Below are 14,860 nucleotides of genomic sequence, written 5' to 3' on the forward strand. Positions count from 1 at the left end.
TGATTCTAAGAGCTCAAATTTGTGTAAAGTCCTAAAGTTCTCCTCCTTCCGTTCTTCAAGTCTTGAGTTGTAAAGAGAGGAGAGAAAGGATCTGTAAGGGTTGTCTCCTGAGCCTGTCAAAAGGAGAGAAACTGTAAAAGGGCAGTTAGCCTTCGCCCATTGAAGGAAGGCAGCTAGTTGACGTCGGTGACCTCGTCGGAGGAGAAAGCCAAAAGTGGAGTAGGTCAAGACTGACCGAACCACTCTAAATCTCTGGTTTGCTTTTACCTTGAGCACTTTATCATTACTGCAAACCTCCTAACAGCTACTGCCCTCTGCGCCTTTACGAACGAGTTTCTAAGCTCTGATCTTTCAGAATCTGCATTCAAACGTAAATCGTGTTTTCGTACGATCTTCACACTGTAGTTTACGCTTACATTCGGATTCCATTTATAACTGCAAATTGCTTTCTACGTAAAACGCTTTTCAAGGTTCAAAACTGCGTTTAGACGCAAAACTACGTTTAGACGTAAAACTGCGTTTAGACGTAAAACTGCGTTTGGACGTAAAACTGAGTTTAGACGCAAACTGCGCTTAGACGCAAACTGCGCTTAGACGCAAACTGTGTTTAGACGCAAACTGCGCTTAGACGCAAACTGCACTGTGATTCTGCTTTTATATTGAAATCATTTTTTATCGGCCGAACGCAGCTTTCGTTTTTAAAATCGCTGTAAGATTTCCGCTGCACTAATTCACCCCCCCCCCCCCTCTTAGTGCTCTCGATCCTAACAATTGGCATCAGAGCGGGGTATTTCTCATTTCGGATTTACACCCGAGAGAAATGGCTCTTCAAGAGGGCTTTTCGGTCTTTCGTCCACCGTTGTTTAACGGATTGGACTACACTTATTGGAAAACTCGAATGAGAGTTTTCTTGATTTCTACGAATTTAGACTTATGGAGTATCATTGAAAACGGTTTTCAACTTCCCTCCAAACCGATGAACGAATGGTCAGATTTGGAGAAGAAGAATTTTTCTTTAAACGCAAAGGCTATGAATGCCTTATTTTGCGCATTGGACAAAAATGAGTTCAATCGGATTTCTACGTGTGAAACGGCTTTTGACATTTGGCGAATTCTTGAAATCACGCACGAGGGAACTAGTAGAGTCAAACACTCGAAAGTTAACTTTTTATTGCATGATTTTGAGTTTTTTCAAATGCAACCAAGTGAGACTATAGGCGACATGTACACCCATTTCACGGATGTCGTCAATAGTTTAAGAGCTCTTGGAAAATGTTTTTCGGATTTTGAACTCGTAAACAAGATTTTGCGTTCTCTTTCTAAAAAGTGGGATTCAAAAGTAACTGCAATACAAGAAGCTAAAAATCTAAACAACTTACCACTTGAAGAACTAATTGGTTCATTGATGACATATGAAATGGTGCACAATGCACATGATGAACATGTTGAACACAATCACCTTCCAAAGAACAGGAAGGATTTGGAACTCTGGACAAATGAATGCCACTTGAGCGATGACTCAAGTGATGAGGACAATGATGAACAAACCAACCTTCCAAAGAACAGGAAGGATTTGGGACATAGAACATTTGAAGACCACTCGAGCGTAAGCTCAAGTGATGGTGAACTTAAACTACAAATGAAACGAAAATTAAAAAGCAAAAAGAATGGAAATACTTGCTTTAAACGCAAGAAGAAGAGCAAAAATTGGGATGAATCGAGCTCCTCTGAAGACGAGAAAGTCAACAAAAGCGAGGCGGCAAACTACGCCTTACCAGCCTACGACATTGAGGTAATTAAAATGCCTTTGGTTTATTTTAAAATTACTTGATGCTTTCATGATATATTTTCTTTTTTAGTTTAGAATTAATTTTCTTGAAAATTACATGTTTAAAAATAAAAATATAAAAATTATGATCATGCTGATAATTTCAAAAATGATAATATTGCATGATAAACAAATAAAATGATTTTGATCATGGTTAAGAAGTAATAATGTGTATCATGTTTGATTAACATTGTTGAATGAAATCACGTTTGATTTAAAGTAATGCATAAAGATGTAATATTAAATGGTTATTAACAATTTTATGCATGAGATTTTAAGTTATCCATGATCATGAGCTTGTTTGATCTTCTTGATTTAATTTCAAGATCTATAGCAAAAATCATGTCTGAATATATGAAAATGTTAATTTCATTTTCGGATTCACTTAACAATTGATATCCTAACAATCAGATTTTCTCATACACTTATAAAAAATATTTTTCTAAAATAGATTTGATGAAATGATTCCTGCTTATAAATTCCATCTTGAAATATGAATGATAGTGTTTTTGCTTGCAAAGATTTGTTTCACATTCATATCTCCTATGATTCATGTGCAGAAAAAGAATTTATAAATCATAATACAATGAGATTTCTTATGCAAAAATAAAGTGCTTTTGTGATTCTTTGCTAAAGAGAATAATCATAATCATGATCTTGATAATTATAACATGAAGCTCTTTATAAATCAAGATCGTTCATTATGCTCCCTACATTTATCAAAAAGGGTTTCTTCAAATGAAATGCAATTCAATGAAGTGTCATATTGATATCTTGAAACTTGGAATATTTTAAAATGTGATATTTGATAAGAATGTTTCAAGTTGCTCTTTGTACTATATCTTTTCAAATGAATCATGAGCCTTGATATCATATATCTCATAATACAAGATTTCTTTGCCTTAAGCTTATCTTAATTTGGCATATAAAGACTAAGGCATGCTTAGATGAAAAAGAATCTCTTAAAAAAAATGCTTTTCCCATTTGATCGAGATTAATGATTTCATGATATTTTATGAATCTCGAAATTAATTTTAATGACTTGATTATGAACTTCAAGTTAATGATTTAATTTGAATAAGTTTTATCTAAATCATAATCTTGATCTTGCAAAATTGAAGTCACAAATAATATCTTGTGGTAGTCATGAATTGATACTCACAATATGAAAACATTGATATTCATGACTTAAATTGGATTAAAACATTGTATGCTTAAATTAATCATTCTCCTATGTTTCAAAAATTCCTTGAATGCCTTATGTGATGATTGAAAACTAACTTGCTTTATGATGAATCACGAATCATGACTTGATCTATGATGTAAATGCCTTGAAATGATTGAAATATTTAACACTTTTATGCTCTTCCCCCTACTTTCTTCTTGTTTTCAATGATAAAATGGGGAGAAGTTTTGATCATGCATGGTAGGATATAATTTGACAAAATTGATACCATCATGATATGAAACATTAATGTAATTATGAATGGTGATATGATATCATGCATGTAATACTTCAACTTATGATAATGATGCATGCTATGATAAAATATTCATGATGAAAAATTGTCTTGACATTCATAACTTGATTATTCATCATTTGTCATGATTTTGAAATCGTTCTAAAAGGAAAAGAGAACTACAAAACTGTATTCTCTCTTTCTTTTTTACAATGACAAAGGGGGAGATAGCTAGCTTGTACAAGTTAAGAAGATGCAAAAACTTGATTGCTAGCTTGCCTATCTCAAGAGGCAAAAATACTAACTTGCGCATCTAGCAAAGTGAGCAAAATTTTCAAGAAGCAAGAGTTGCCTTCTTGAACATCTCTAATTTGCTAGCTTGCATGATGTAGAACTTGCTATCGTGAACATTACCAAAAGTGCTATCTTATATGCTATAAAACTTGCATATCTAAAACTTGATAGCATGAATGTTCTAAGCATGATGTAACACTTGCTAAATCTTCTAGCTCCAAGATTGCATGATGATAAAACTTGATACTATGTTTTTCATGCAATGAGTTGAATCAATATCACAAACGATTGATATTGATACTTCTCCTTTTTGTTGATGACAAAGGGGGAGAAGTATGTGTTGATGAAAGTATGTTGATGACATGACATGTGATGCATAAGTTTATGCATATGTTCATGTTGACGTGTTGCAAGTATTCATGATGAATATTGCAATGACTTGAATTCAGTTTGAATTCAAGGTTCTATCAATATGGCATATTGATAGGGGGAGTTTGTTTAAACTCCGGGAGTTAAGTTTAACTCCGTCATCAAGTGGTTGTCATCATCAAAAAGGGGGAGATTGTTGAATCTCGTATTTTGATGATGAAACTACTTGATATATGTTTATGATTTAATCTGCGTTTGGAGTGACGCAGGATGCTTCGATCAGGATGAGACAATTAAAGCAGGAACATCATGTTGTGCCGGAGGAACATGTCAGAAGATTGGACGTCGGGCCGGTGGATCGGTCGACGTATCGACAGAAGGCTTCGGGTCGTGGACTCGGGCATCGGGCCAAGAAGAGCGGGTATTGTGCCAAGGATATCGGAGTTGCGGAGTCAACTGGCCGATTGGGCAATATGCTGCAGGAGAGGACGATGCGCCGAAGAATCGGACGAAGCGTCGAGGGACCAATGACATGCCGGACAACTTGGTTAAATTGCTTAGGATTAATTGTCTCGATCGAAGTTTTGGTGTGCAGGATTAACTACGATGAGAGTAAGACAAGCAGCAGGTGTTGCGCCAGAGTCAAGATCATGATCACGTTGGGAGTTCGAGAGTTCGACGGAAGTTCGGACGGTCGTCGGAGGTTCAGCGAGAACAGATCCGAGAAGTCCAGAAGCTTGCCAAGCGAAGCTCGTCGGAACTCACCAAGTGGATCGTCGCAAAGTCCAGGAGTATGCCGGATGTCCGCAGAAGGATCACCGAGGGTTTATCGGATGATCGACGGAAGTTCGCCGGAAACTCGCCGGAAGAAGCGATTGACGTACCGAAGCAAAGCTGCAGAAATTGTCTTAGATTTAATCGTAGTTAGCATGTTGATTAAGTTAGGAATGGGAGGTGATCCCATTAGCTTAATCCTAGGGCAATTGGGCCCCTGAAGAACTCAAATTGGGTCGAATGGTTCAACCCATTCGGACCCAAGGTGCTGTGGGCGGTGCAACCGCCCCAGCCAAGAGGTGCAACCGCCCAGGGCTCAGTCTCCAAGCGAGACTGGGCGGTGCAACCTCCTCTGTCAAGAGGTAGCACCGCCAGAGCTCAAGTTTCGAGCTCTGCCAAGAGGTGCAACCACCGAGCTCGGTCCTCGAGCTTTGGCAGAGAGGAGCAACCTCTCTGGACAGGAGATGCAACCACCGAGCTCAGACTTCGAGCTCTGCCAGGCGGTGCAACCACCGAGCTCAGTCTTCGAGCTCTGCCAGGCGGTGCAACCATCGAGCTCAGTCTTCGAGCTCTGGCAGAGAGGTACAATCGCCTGAGCTCAGTCTTCGAGCTCTGCCAGGCGGTGCCACCTCTCCAGTCAAGAGGTGCAACCGCCTGATCCCGAAATTCCGGGATTTGATCATTTTGAGCTCCAAATTTGAATTGGGTTGGGGCCTATAAATACCCCACCCATTCAACACTGAAAAGATACAGATCCACACCGAATTCTTGATCTTTTCAGTGATTCTAAGAGCTCAAATTTGTGTAAAGTCCTAAAGTTCTCCTCCTTCTGTTCTTCAAGTCTTGAGTTGTAAAGAGAGGAGAGAAAGGATCTGTAAGGGTTGTCTCCTGAGCCTGTCAAAAGGAGAGAAACTGTAAAAGGGCAGTTAGCCTTCGCCCATTGAAGGAAGGCAGCTAGTTGACGTCGGTGACCTCGTCGGAGGAGGAAGCCAAAAGTGGAGTAGGTCAAGACTGACCGAACCACTCTAAATCTCTGGTTTGCTTTTACCTTGAGCACTTTATCATTACTGCAAACCTCCTAACAGCTACTGCCCTCTGCGCCTTTACGAACGAGTTTCTAAGCTCTGATCTTTCAGAATCTGCATTCAAACGTAAATCGTGTTTTCGTACGATCTTCACACTGCAGTTTACGCTTACATTCGGATTCCATTTATAACTGCAAATTGCTTTCTACGTAAAACGCTTTTCAAGGTTCAAAACTGCGTTTAGACGCAAAACTGCGTTTAGACGTAAAACTACGTTTAGACGTAAAACTGCGTTTGGACGTAAAACTGAGTTTAGACGCAAACTGCGCTTAGACGCAAACTGTGTTTAGACGCAAACTGCGCTTAGACGCAAACTGCACTGTGATTCTGCTTTTATATCGAAATCGTTTTTTATCGGACGAACGCAGCTTTCGTTTTTAAAATCGCTGTAAGATTTCCGCTGCACTAATTCACCCCCCCCCCCCTCTTAGTGCTCTCGATCCTAACAACCTCTTCGTCTGGAACTCCGGGGTATTTTGTAGACGAATTTGATGTTACCTGATGTGGCAGCTTGCAGGGCGCAGGGGTTGCGTGACAAACCTGGCTATCGCAGGGCATGGGCACGCCTCGGTCGACGTGCTCCTTTGCCTTGGTCGGGCACCTGGAGTCAAACGCTGCAGTTCGTTGGCTGAGGGCTGGTGACGTTGGCGCACATCAAGTCAGCACTAGTGCCAGGTTCCTCGGCTGACGCCTTCTCCTGTCTTGACCGGTCGTGGGGGTCAGACGATGAGGTCGTTTGGGTACGGTCAGCGAGGGTGCACATAATGGGGGTGTTAATGTTCGTCCCTTGGGGAACTGTGTCGCCCATGGATGGCTGATGTCATGATGTGTTATGTCAAATCCGGCGTGTCACGTCAGATCTGTTTTTACCCCTATCAGATACTATTAAAATTTTCTTAATTTTGATAATTAATTATCATAAATTTTTTAAAATAAAAGATGATGCTAATCAATTTAAAATCATGTCATGTTGTAGTGATTCTATTTCTATTAAATTTTGATTTGGTTTAGTGGAAGTTACTCAGGTAATACTCGAAAATTGAACTAAGTTATACTTAATTAAAGTATCAATTTAAAAAATTAAAAAATTAAATAATTTATTATTATAATATCTTTTAAATATAAAAAATATTAATTATCTTATGCTAATGATCTTATAAATATTTTAGTTGATTTAGTGAAAATTGAATAAGTTACACCTGAGATCCAGAACGTATTAAAAAAAATTAATTTAATAAGTAATTATCATAAAATCTTATAAAAAAAAATAATAATACTAATCATCTTATATTTATGATCAAATAATTTGGTAAAAGTTTGACTTAACTTAGTGAAAATTGATCAAGTTACACTTGATCATATAATATATTCAAAAAAAAAATTCCTTTTGATAATTAATTATCATAAAATTTTTAAAAAATAAAAAATAATATTAATCATTTTAGAATCATATACTAGTAGTTTTATTTAAGTTTGAGTTAGCATGGTTGAAGTTGATAGAGTTATACTTGATCACAGTATCAATTTAAAAAGTCAAAATTTAATAATTAATTATCATAAATTGTTAAAAAAATAAAAATGATATTAATCATCTAAGAACTCTATGAATGTTTAGGTCGATTTAGTGAAAGTTGACCCGATTACACACGATCACTCAAATAATTATAAAATTAAACTAATATACTTAAGTTACACTCGATCAAAACTAATCAAAAAAATTTCTAACTTTAATTAGGTATGGTTGATTATTTTTTATAAAAAAAATATTTTAAGAGCTCTTAGGATTTTCTTCCTCTGGTAAATGTATAGTTGACTTGTGAACTAACTCAATATATTTCAATAATAGTAGACACATGTCATACATGCTAACTTAGTTGATCTCCCATGTTTGATGTAGGACTAAATCCAGGGAGTCACAAACACAAATGCAGATCAAGTGTAGAGAAGGTGAAACCATGAAATCAGAGGTGATTGATCTCAAAACAAAGCTAGAAGGACATGCCATGAGCAAGATGAGAGAGACCCTTTCTTTACCTATCCTTCTATATGTTTTCATATGATTCCCAAGATCAAACCATCAAATGTGTACACTCATGGATGAGATTGGAGTCAGAAAAAGGCTCTGAAGTATCAGCTTGACATAACATTGGTTCCATGGAAGCCATTCCCAAGGATGGATTTCAGCAAAGACAGACTTTAATGTGTTGAAGACATCTGTGATCAGATTTGCTTACAGTTGATTGCTGCAACAAGTACTCTTTCAGATCAATGCAATGCATAGATTCCTCAGTTTCAGAGGTTTAGGCTTTTCTGCTGGTTAGCAATGATCATATACTGTTCTTTTGTGACAGATCCATGGAAATGGTTAAGCTCAATACTGTTCTTTGTTTTTTTTTGGGTTTCTGGAGGATTTTATTAGTCTTTTGAGTTTGACATAATTCTCTCTTTCCCAATTGTTAATAGCAATCTGATTACTGAATGAATATATTTGGCTTTATAAATGAAGAAAAGGTGTGATTGTCACTCTCTTTTGAGCAAGAAAGATCAAGTTTCACCTGCGCTTAATCTGAGTTGGTGCTTAGGCAGAAGAATGGCTTCGATGGAGGATGAAGAAGATGAACAACCAAATTGTTGAATCTTTCATTCAACAGGATACATGTTTGACAACCTTGTTTGGTGAAAGATGTCTGATAACTGCATCGCTGCATCAAAGAAAGAAAGAAGAGGAAGAGAAAGCACAATGAAGGATAAATGATGCGCATCACATGCTACACCATTTGTCTTGAATCTCTATGGCTTTGTCTTCCTATTACTGCGCTGCCCCGTGGATTTCTTGATGGATTCGATCCTCTGAAGCCTAATCTGTTCTCTGAACTTGGCAATGAACTCCTCAGCCTTCTTGTCTACCTCATTCCGATTTATTCCTGCTTCTGGTGCAGAGTCGGGCACAGCCGTAGCTGAGGGCTCTGCAGCTTCTTCTTCATCATCGCTGTCAGAACCATCATCCGATGAAACGAAAACCTTTTCCATGAATTCGTTCCTCTTCTCGATCGGATATTTTGGGACTGGTGGAGGCCGCCGAGTTGTTGCGTTATCCATGTCTCTTGATGTTCGAATTGATCTCCCCATGGGAGGACCCTCGAAGGAGTGATCAACGACTGCAGCGCCATTGTTTCTCTGCCACCCCTCGCTCCCTCTCCTGCTCAAATCCTTCAGCTCATCTTTGAAGCTTCGTGCTGTGATCTTTCTCTCGGACGTGGATGTGGATCCATGACCAACATATGCGAACGGAGGTGGCGGTGGCGGTGCGGGGGGCGGAGCTGGCTTGTAGTTGCTCTTCTTCTTCACCATGTCCTCGCCGCTCTTGACCCTGGTCTCCGGTGAAAGAGATGAAAAAGGCGAATGCCTCTTGGGAGAAGGCGAAGGCCTGGTGGGGGATCCGCGAGAAGCCGGCAAACGGAAGGATGAAGTCCTTGAAAGACCCTTGTCGACCTCGAAGGCAGGAGTGGCTGGTCCAGCGTCGTCCTTCAGCTCCATCCTTGCCGAACGTGATCTCCATGGAATTGGAGAAGGACGGACGACTGATTCCTCGGATCCATTTCTTGACTCCACTCCATCGACTTCGTCTCTGGAACCAGAGAGCTGTCTCTGTGATTTCAGGCTCCGGACGGGCAACAACAGAGGCTTGTTAGCGGCGTGGCTGCCCCTCGTGCCTCCGTTAGCAACCACAACCACTGGCTCATTCCTATAGTACTGAGAACTCCATGTTTGGACCTTGCTCTCGTCGAGACCTCCGAGCGGGCTATCGGCCTCATCATCATCGAAGACCGACGGAACATGGAGAATCTGCGACACAAAAGACTGGGTGCTGCTACCAGCCTTCTGCGGCGGTTCCTTCTCCATGTCATGGTCCGCGTTCCGCCGACCGAACAAGCCGTACGAGATGGCGATCCCGACGAGGAGGAGGCGGAGAAGCTCCCAGAGTCCGGTGGAGATGGTTTCACCCACGAACTCGGGCGCTTGGAAGGGGGAAAGAGGGAGGAGGGCGAGGAACACGACGAAGAAGGCGAGCTTGTAGAGCAGACTGGACAAGAACTTGGACGAGCCTTGCGGAGCATTCGGGGACGGAGTCCTCTGCCTCGGAGTTGGAAGCTTGGTTGGGTGGAGGAGGGAGCTTGGCTCAGCCATCGGTGCCGACAAAGAAGCCCTCCCTTAATGTGCTCTTCTTCCTTTTCCTCTTCTCTCAAACTTTCTCGTGGTGGGGAGAGAGAGAATCTAGTAAGGAGAGAAGCGAAGAGGAAGACTTAGCGAGCAAGGAAAGGCTAAGCGAAGGAGAGGAAAGCAGAAGCTTTGGTGGGAGGGCTGAAGGAGGCCGCCATGTTTAAAAAGCGTTGGCCGCGGCTTCATTGGAAGTACCGTAATGACCTCAGCCGCCCTCCTCTTCCCTCACCCACTGCTCTCCTGCATGGAGCTGAACGAATGCTTAGAGAATTTGAGAGAACAACGGATGGAGAAGGGTAAATTCCAAAATGGTAAAGGCAAGGCTGATGGAAGACGATAAGATGCGGTTTGGATTCTTCTTTTGCGGTGCGCACGCTAGCTTTATGGCTTGGAAATCTAGGAATTAAGGTGGTAGCGTTGATACCTCCTCCTGTCCCACCTTCCTTCTTCTTCATTCATTACCTTCTCAGTGGGAATGGAGAGGAGTCGCTTGGATTATTCCCACTCGTTCTGGTGGGTGCAGTTTGGACTTATGCCCGCCCTCCTCTCTTTTGCAGCAGGAACGCATTCCAGCTTTCCCTTCTTTCTTCTTTGGCGGCTACCGAGCTTTTAAGGGCTCTGAGCACATCAGATGGTCGGTCCATGGAGCAACCTACGTCTAAAGTTGTGCAACATGGAATAGAATGATCTGCCCTGATGCTCTCTTTTCTCCCCTGAGATGATTTCTGTTCCCTTTTTACTGCCGTGGGTGGCGTTGGATCGAACCAGTTCTTCTTTCCTGGCCACCAGGAAAGGAAGCCAGATCGTGGCGTGGGATTAATGGCGTTTGACCCACGCCACCCTCATATCTTCTTCACTGCACCAAAACCTTCCTCTCCACTGCAACACTCCCATACATGATGATACAGAGAACAGTGCTGTGCTCTGCCACCGTGCTTGATTCCAAGCTTAATCTACACGGAATCGTACGTACTTAAGTGGATGGATAATCTCCATCAAACAAAGAAGAAGAGGGTGAATCGCTTTTTTCAGCTGAAGAAAGTGCAGCAGTTAGTGAGAATCCATGTGCAGCAGCAGCGTGCTTTAGCTGATGCATTGTTTAGAGAGTGGGCAAGGAAAGCCTCGTCGGAGATGACAAGGCATCGCCGCAGCAGTGTCCAGAGAAAGCATGACAGCGATCGCTTATCTCAGGCTAAATGCTTAATCGCGTTCTTTATAAGCGCGGTGATGCTTCCAAGTATTATGATTCCACGATTCTTATCGGTGCTCCGAAGAATTTGATGACTTGGATGATCGAGACCTCATTCGAATCCTATAACTTGTCGGGTTGGATAGCTGCTTTTGGCGGGTCGGTAATGGGTTGGGATTTTGATCCGACAACCCGAACCGACCAGTAACGGTATCGGAGTCGGACCTGTTCGTGACCCGATGGCGCCACCGTCATATCTCGGTGGTCGATCAGTCTTTTCGGACATCTCCAACATTGGTGGCGGAGGAGAGTCGGGAGGCGGGCGGCTTTTGAGGACGAGCATCTCGAGAGCTACCATCACCAGAGTCGAGCAGACGTACCGCGAGATCGAAACCCTAACCCCGATCCTGGATGAATCTATGAAACCCTGAAGGCAGATCAAAACCGATGGAGGGATGAAGACGGCTTGGAGGTCCCTTCCTTGAGGACCGAGATGGGAGGTGCAAGGTTGGTGGGGATCGAATGTCTCCTCTCCATTTCTTCCAATTAGAGAAGTAACTTTTAGGCGGAGGTTTCTAATGACTAATGTTGCTGGCTTTGTGGTCTGTAGTCGGCGAATTTGATTGTGGTGCATCGGGCGATCGTGGCCATAAAGGATGTGGATTGTTATGTTCTCTTCTTCAGATAGTACTACCACTTGCTCATGAAGTAAGATACATCTATCTATCTGTTCTTCTCCGATTCTTATTATACCTGTGCTACGTTCTCTAATTTTGTTATACGCCTTTTTAGATGTTCTGAAATAGCTTGAATTTTCTCTTATTTTGGTATTTAGATTGTTTAGAATACTGTGATTAGTGGGGTAAATGAAAATTACAAGTCCTGTTTGAAGAAACATATGCAATGCTCTCGCTTGATATAATTGCATTGTGTAATTGTAGATGTTCAGAGTAATCTAATAACAAATTGTGGCTAGATAGAGGATCTACTTATTTTAACAGGTTGAATTTAGGTCAAGTGAGGCTGTAGCTTTATAGAATAAGAGAATGATCTAATCTACCAGGCTCCTTTTCTTATTGTATTGAGATAATTGCTATTTTACATTTTTGCAGTATGAAGCCTTTGGTGCATGTCTGCATGACAATTTCAACCAATGCATTTTTGGAAGATTGTGATAGTAGGTGTTTTGAATTTCTGTTGTTTTGTTTTTTTTATCCTAACCACAGCAATCCTTGATATTACCGAACTGGCTTAATTATCATGACGACATGACCTACAGTTTAGAGCATTTTTTTCCTCTTTCTGGTGCTGAAGTAAGAATTTTTTTATTAGTATTATTTAGCTAAAACTATTGCCAAAATTATTTTTGTGTCTTTGGTTCTGTTCGTATATTGCTGGAGACAACACATTTATTTGAAACATGTTAATTTTTTAAGAAATTGTCAAGTCATATTTTTCATTAGATTAATCTTGACATAGTTTAGATCCTCATGGTATCAACTTTCTAAGTAGAAATAACAGTTTGCTCATAGTTTTCTGAGAAAGAGTCAGTGGTTGCAATTGCTTCATGATGCATGTTATGTCTAGTAGCAATCCTGGGGCTTAGTTTGAGAAATGTGTAACCTATGTTGGTGTTACATACTGGGGATGGTTCATTGAAGAGTTACCCATAAATGTTTTATGTCAGAATATAATATCTGTCTGGACTTTCATAAACTGTGTTTATAACTGTATGGTTATAAGGGTGATCAAGTACTTATAGATATTGCAGTTGGGATCCTTTTAAAGTAGGGATGAAAATGGATGATGATTTTTGTAAAATATGGACTTCATCAAACTACAATCAAGTTATGCAAGAACTATAATAGGGATGGAAATGGATTATGATGCTTATAAAATATTGACCTCACAGAACTACAATCGAGTTATGAGAGACCCAGGCTCAAACAAATTATTTTAAATTTGGTTCTGACCCAAGAAATATGATTCTTGTATGATGATCTTGCTCTAGTGTTGGCAGAATTACAATATGTCCACATATATATGGGAATGCAGTAGGCATTACATATCTGATATGGAGCTCTGAATAAGTTAAATTGATTTAAGAGAGAAATTTGTGATGAAGTGATTAGAATCAAATTAGGGTTTGGGCACCCTCAACCCTATCAAAATCAAAGGGGTGCAGCACCCTTCAATAATCCCAAATCAAAGACCAGCCGGCCCTAAGGAAGTTCTCCAGCCAAGAATAAGAGAAGAGAAGGAACTACTGCTGGTTCTTCTTCCCAAACTGTCGCAACCTTGTCTTCCTTTAACCTGTAAGTTCCAGTTTGCCTAGGATAACTTCCTAGCTGAGAGCAGCAACATAAGAAGAAGAGGAGAAGAGGAAGAAATCCTAGACGACCTTTCTCCAGCAGTAGCCGAGACCAGCAAGCAAGGATCTTCTTTCAGCCTACTGCAGAATTCTGCAATAGAGAATCATCACAAACCCACAGATTCATCTTCGTCCTCTACATCCAAAGACGAAGTAGCAACTACTACAAAATCAACCTCTTCTGCAGTGCCTATGAAGGGTACTGTCGGTTGAGAGATCAAGGTGGAAGAAAGGGAGAAATGACAGTAAGCGTTCTGCCGCGATTTGTCCCTGCTTCTCGTGTGAGAACTTCCAAACAATTGTCGCTTGAGAACTCTTTGTTTTAGTTTCTTGTTTTAGGCACTCTAAATTCACAGTAAGAGTAGATTACTTTTTTTTTTTTTTCTAAATTATGTTTATTATAGAAAAACATAACTCTGTCAAAAATTTTCATCTGAGAGGTGACAGCTCAATGGATCATCAAGCCCGAAACCCATACAGATCAGTGATTGGAGAAGTTTTCAGTCAAGTCTGAGGTAGTTGTGATTTATGAACAATGGTATCGTGTAAAGCATGAGCTATAAGTTCAAGTTTCCATTACTGCTTTGATTTTCATGAAGGCATGCATCTTATATTTATCAACAGATGGCCTTATATTCTTAAAGTATGAATGCATGATATCTTCAGGTTACTGTAGCCAAGATAGTAACCATGGCACAATGATATGTGCAAAAGGGCACTATAATTTATGGAAATATTCCTTAGATTAATTAATTGTACTATAATATAAGGATACAATTATGAGAAGTTGGGATCAGGAACAGGATTGGAATTGGGTAATCCAGATTGAGCATTCCTCCACTTCCCATTCTGCATTGTTGGTGGGAGTGGATTTAGAGATCCATGTGGAAGAAAAAGTAGGGGATGGGTCAATAAGACTAAAGCCTTTTCATGATTCCCTTGGTTCATATTGAAAACAGATTAGGACAACACCAAAAAATTAGAGGAATACGGCCTACATCTGATTGATTTGTAGAGCTGTGCTTCTTATATATAGTGGTAATACCATTAAAATATTCACTCTTCTATTATTTTTTTTATTACTAAAAGCATTAATTGGGAACTTTAATCCTTGATTACAAGGAACCTTTTTTGCTTCACTTGTTCTATTGGACTTAGTTAGCCTGAACCTGGATCAGTGAACTTCAATGCATACTGTTATGGTAGTCCCCAGTTTTCAGAAATTAGAACTACCTTTGGTTAATATGTTAGCAAATCGAACATATTTGT

The 14,860-nt window shown here is 40.3% G+C and overlaps 1 protein-coding gene across 1 annotated transcript; it reads right to left on the reverse strand.

The window, feature by feature from the left end:
* Positions 1 to 8,426: 8,426 nt before the first annotated feature.
* LOC135626728 (uncharacterized) lies at positions 8,427 to 10,466 on the reverse strand. Its single transcript, XM_065132289.1, has one exon. The coding sequence runs from the start codon at positions 9,996 to 9,998 to the stop codon at positions 8,601 to 8,603; it is 1,398 nt and encodes a 465-aa protein (XP_064988361.1). The 5' UTR covers positions 9,999 to 10,466; the 3' UTR covers positions 8,427 to 8,600.
* Between the last annotated feature and the right edge of the window lie 4,394 nt (positions 10,467 to 14,860).

This window comes from Musa acuminata, chromosome BXJ2-11, assembly GCF_036884655.1.
Source record: "Musa acuminata AAA Group cultivar baxijiao chromosome BXJ2-11, Cavendish_Baxijiao_AAA, whole genome shotgun sequence".
Classification (NCBI taxonomy): Eukaryota; Viridiplantae; Streptophyta; class Magnoliopsida; order Zingiberales; family Musaceae; genus Musa; species Musa acuminata.

Coding starts and splice junctions, on each gene's coding strand:
- LOC135626728 (XM_065132289.1), bottom strand. CDS start 9,998: ATGGCTGAGCCAAGCTCCCTCCTCCACCCAACCAAGCTTCCAACTCCG.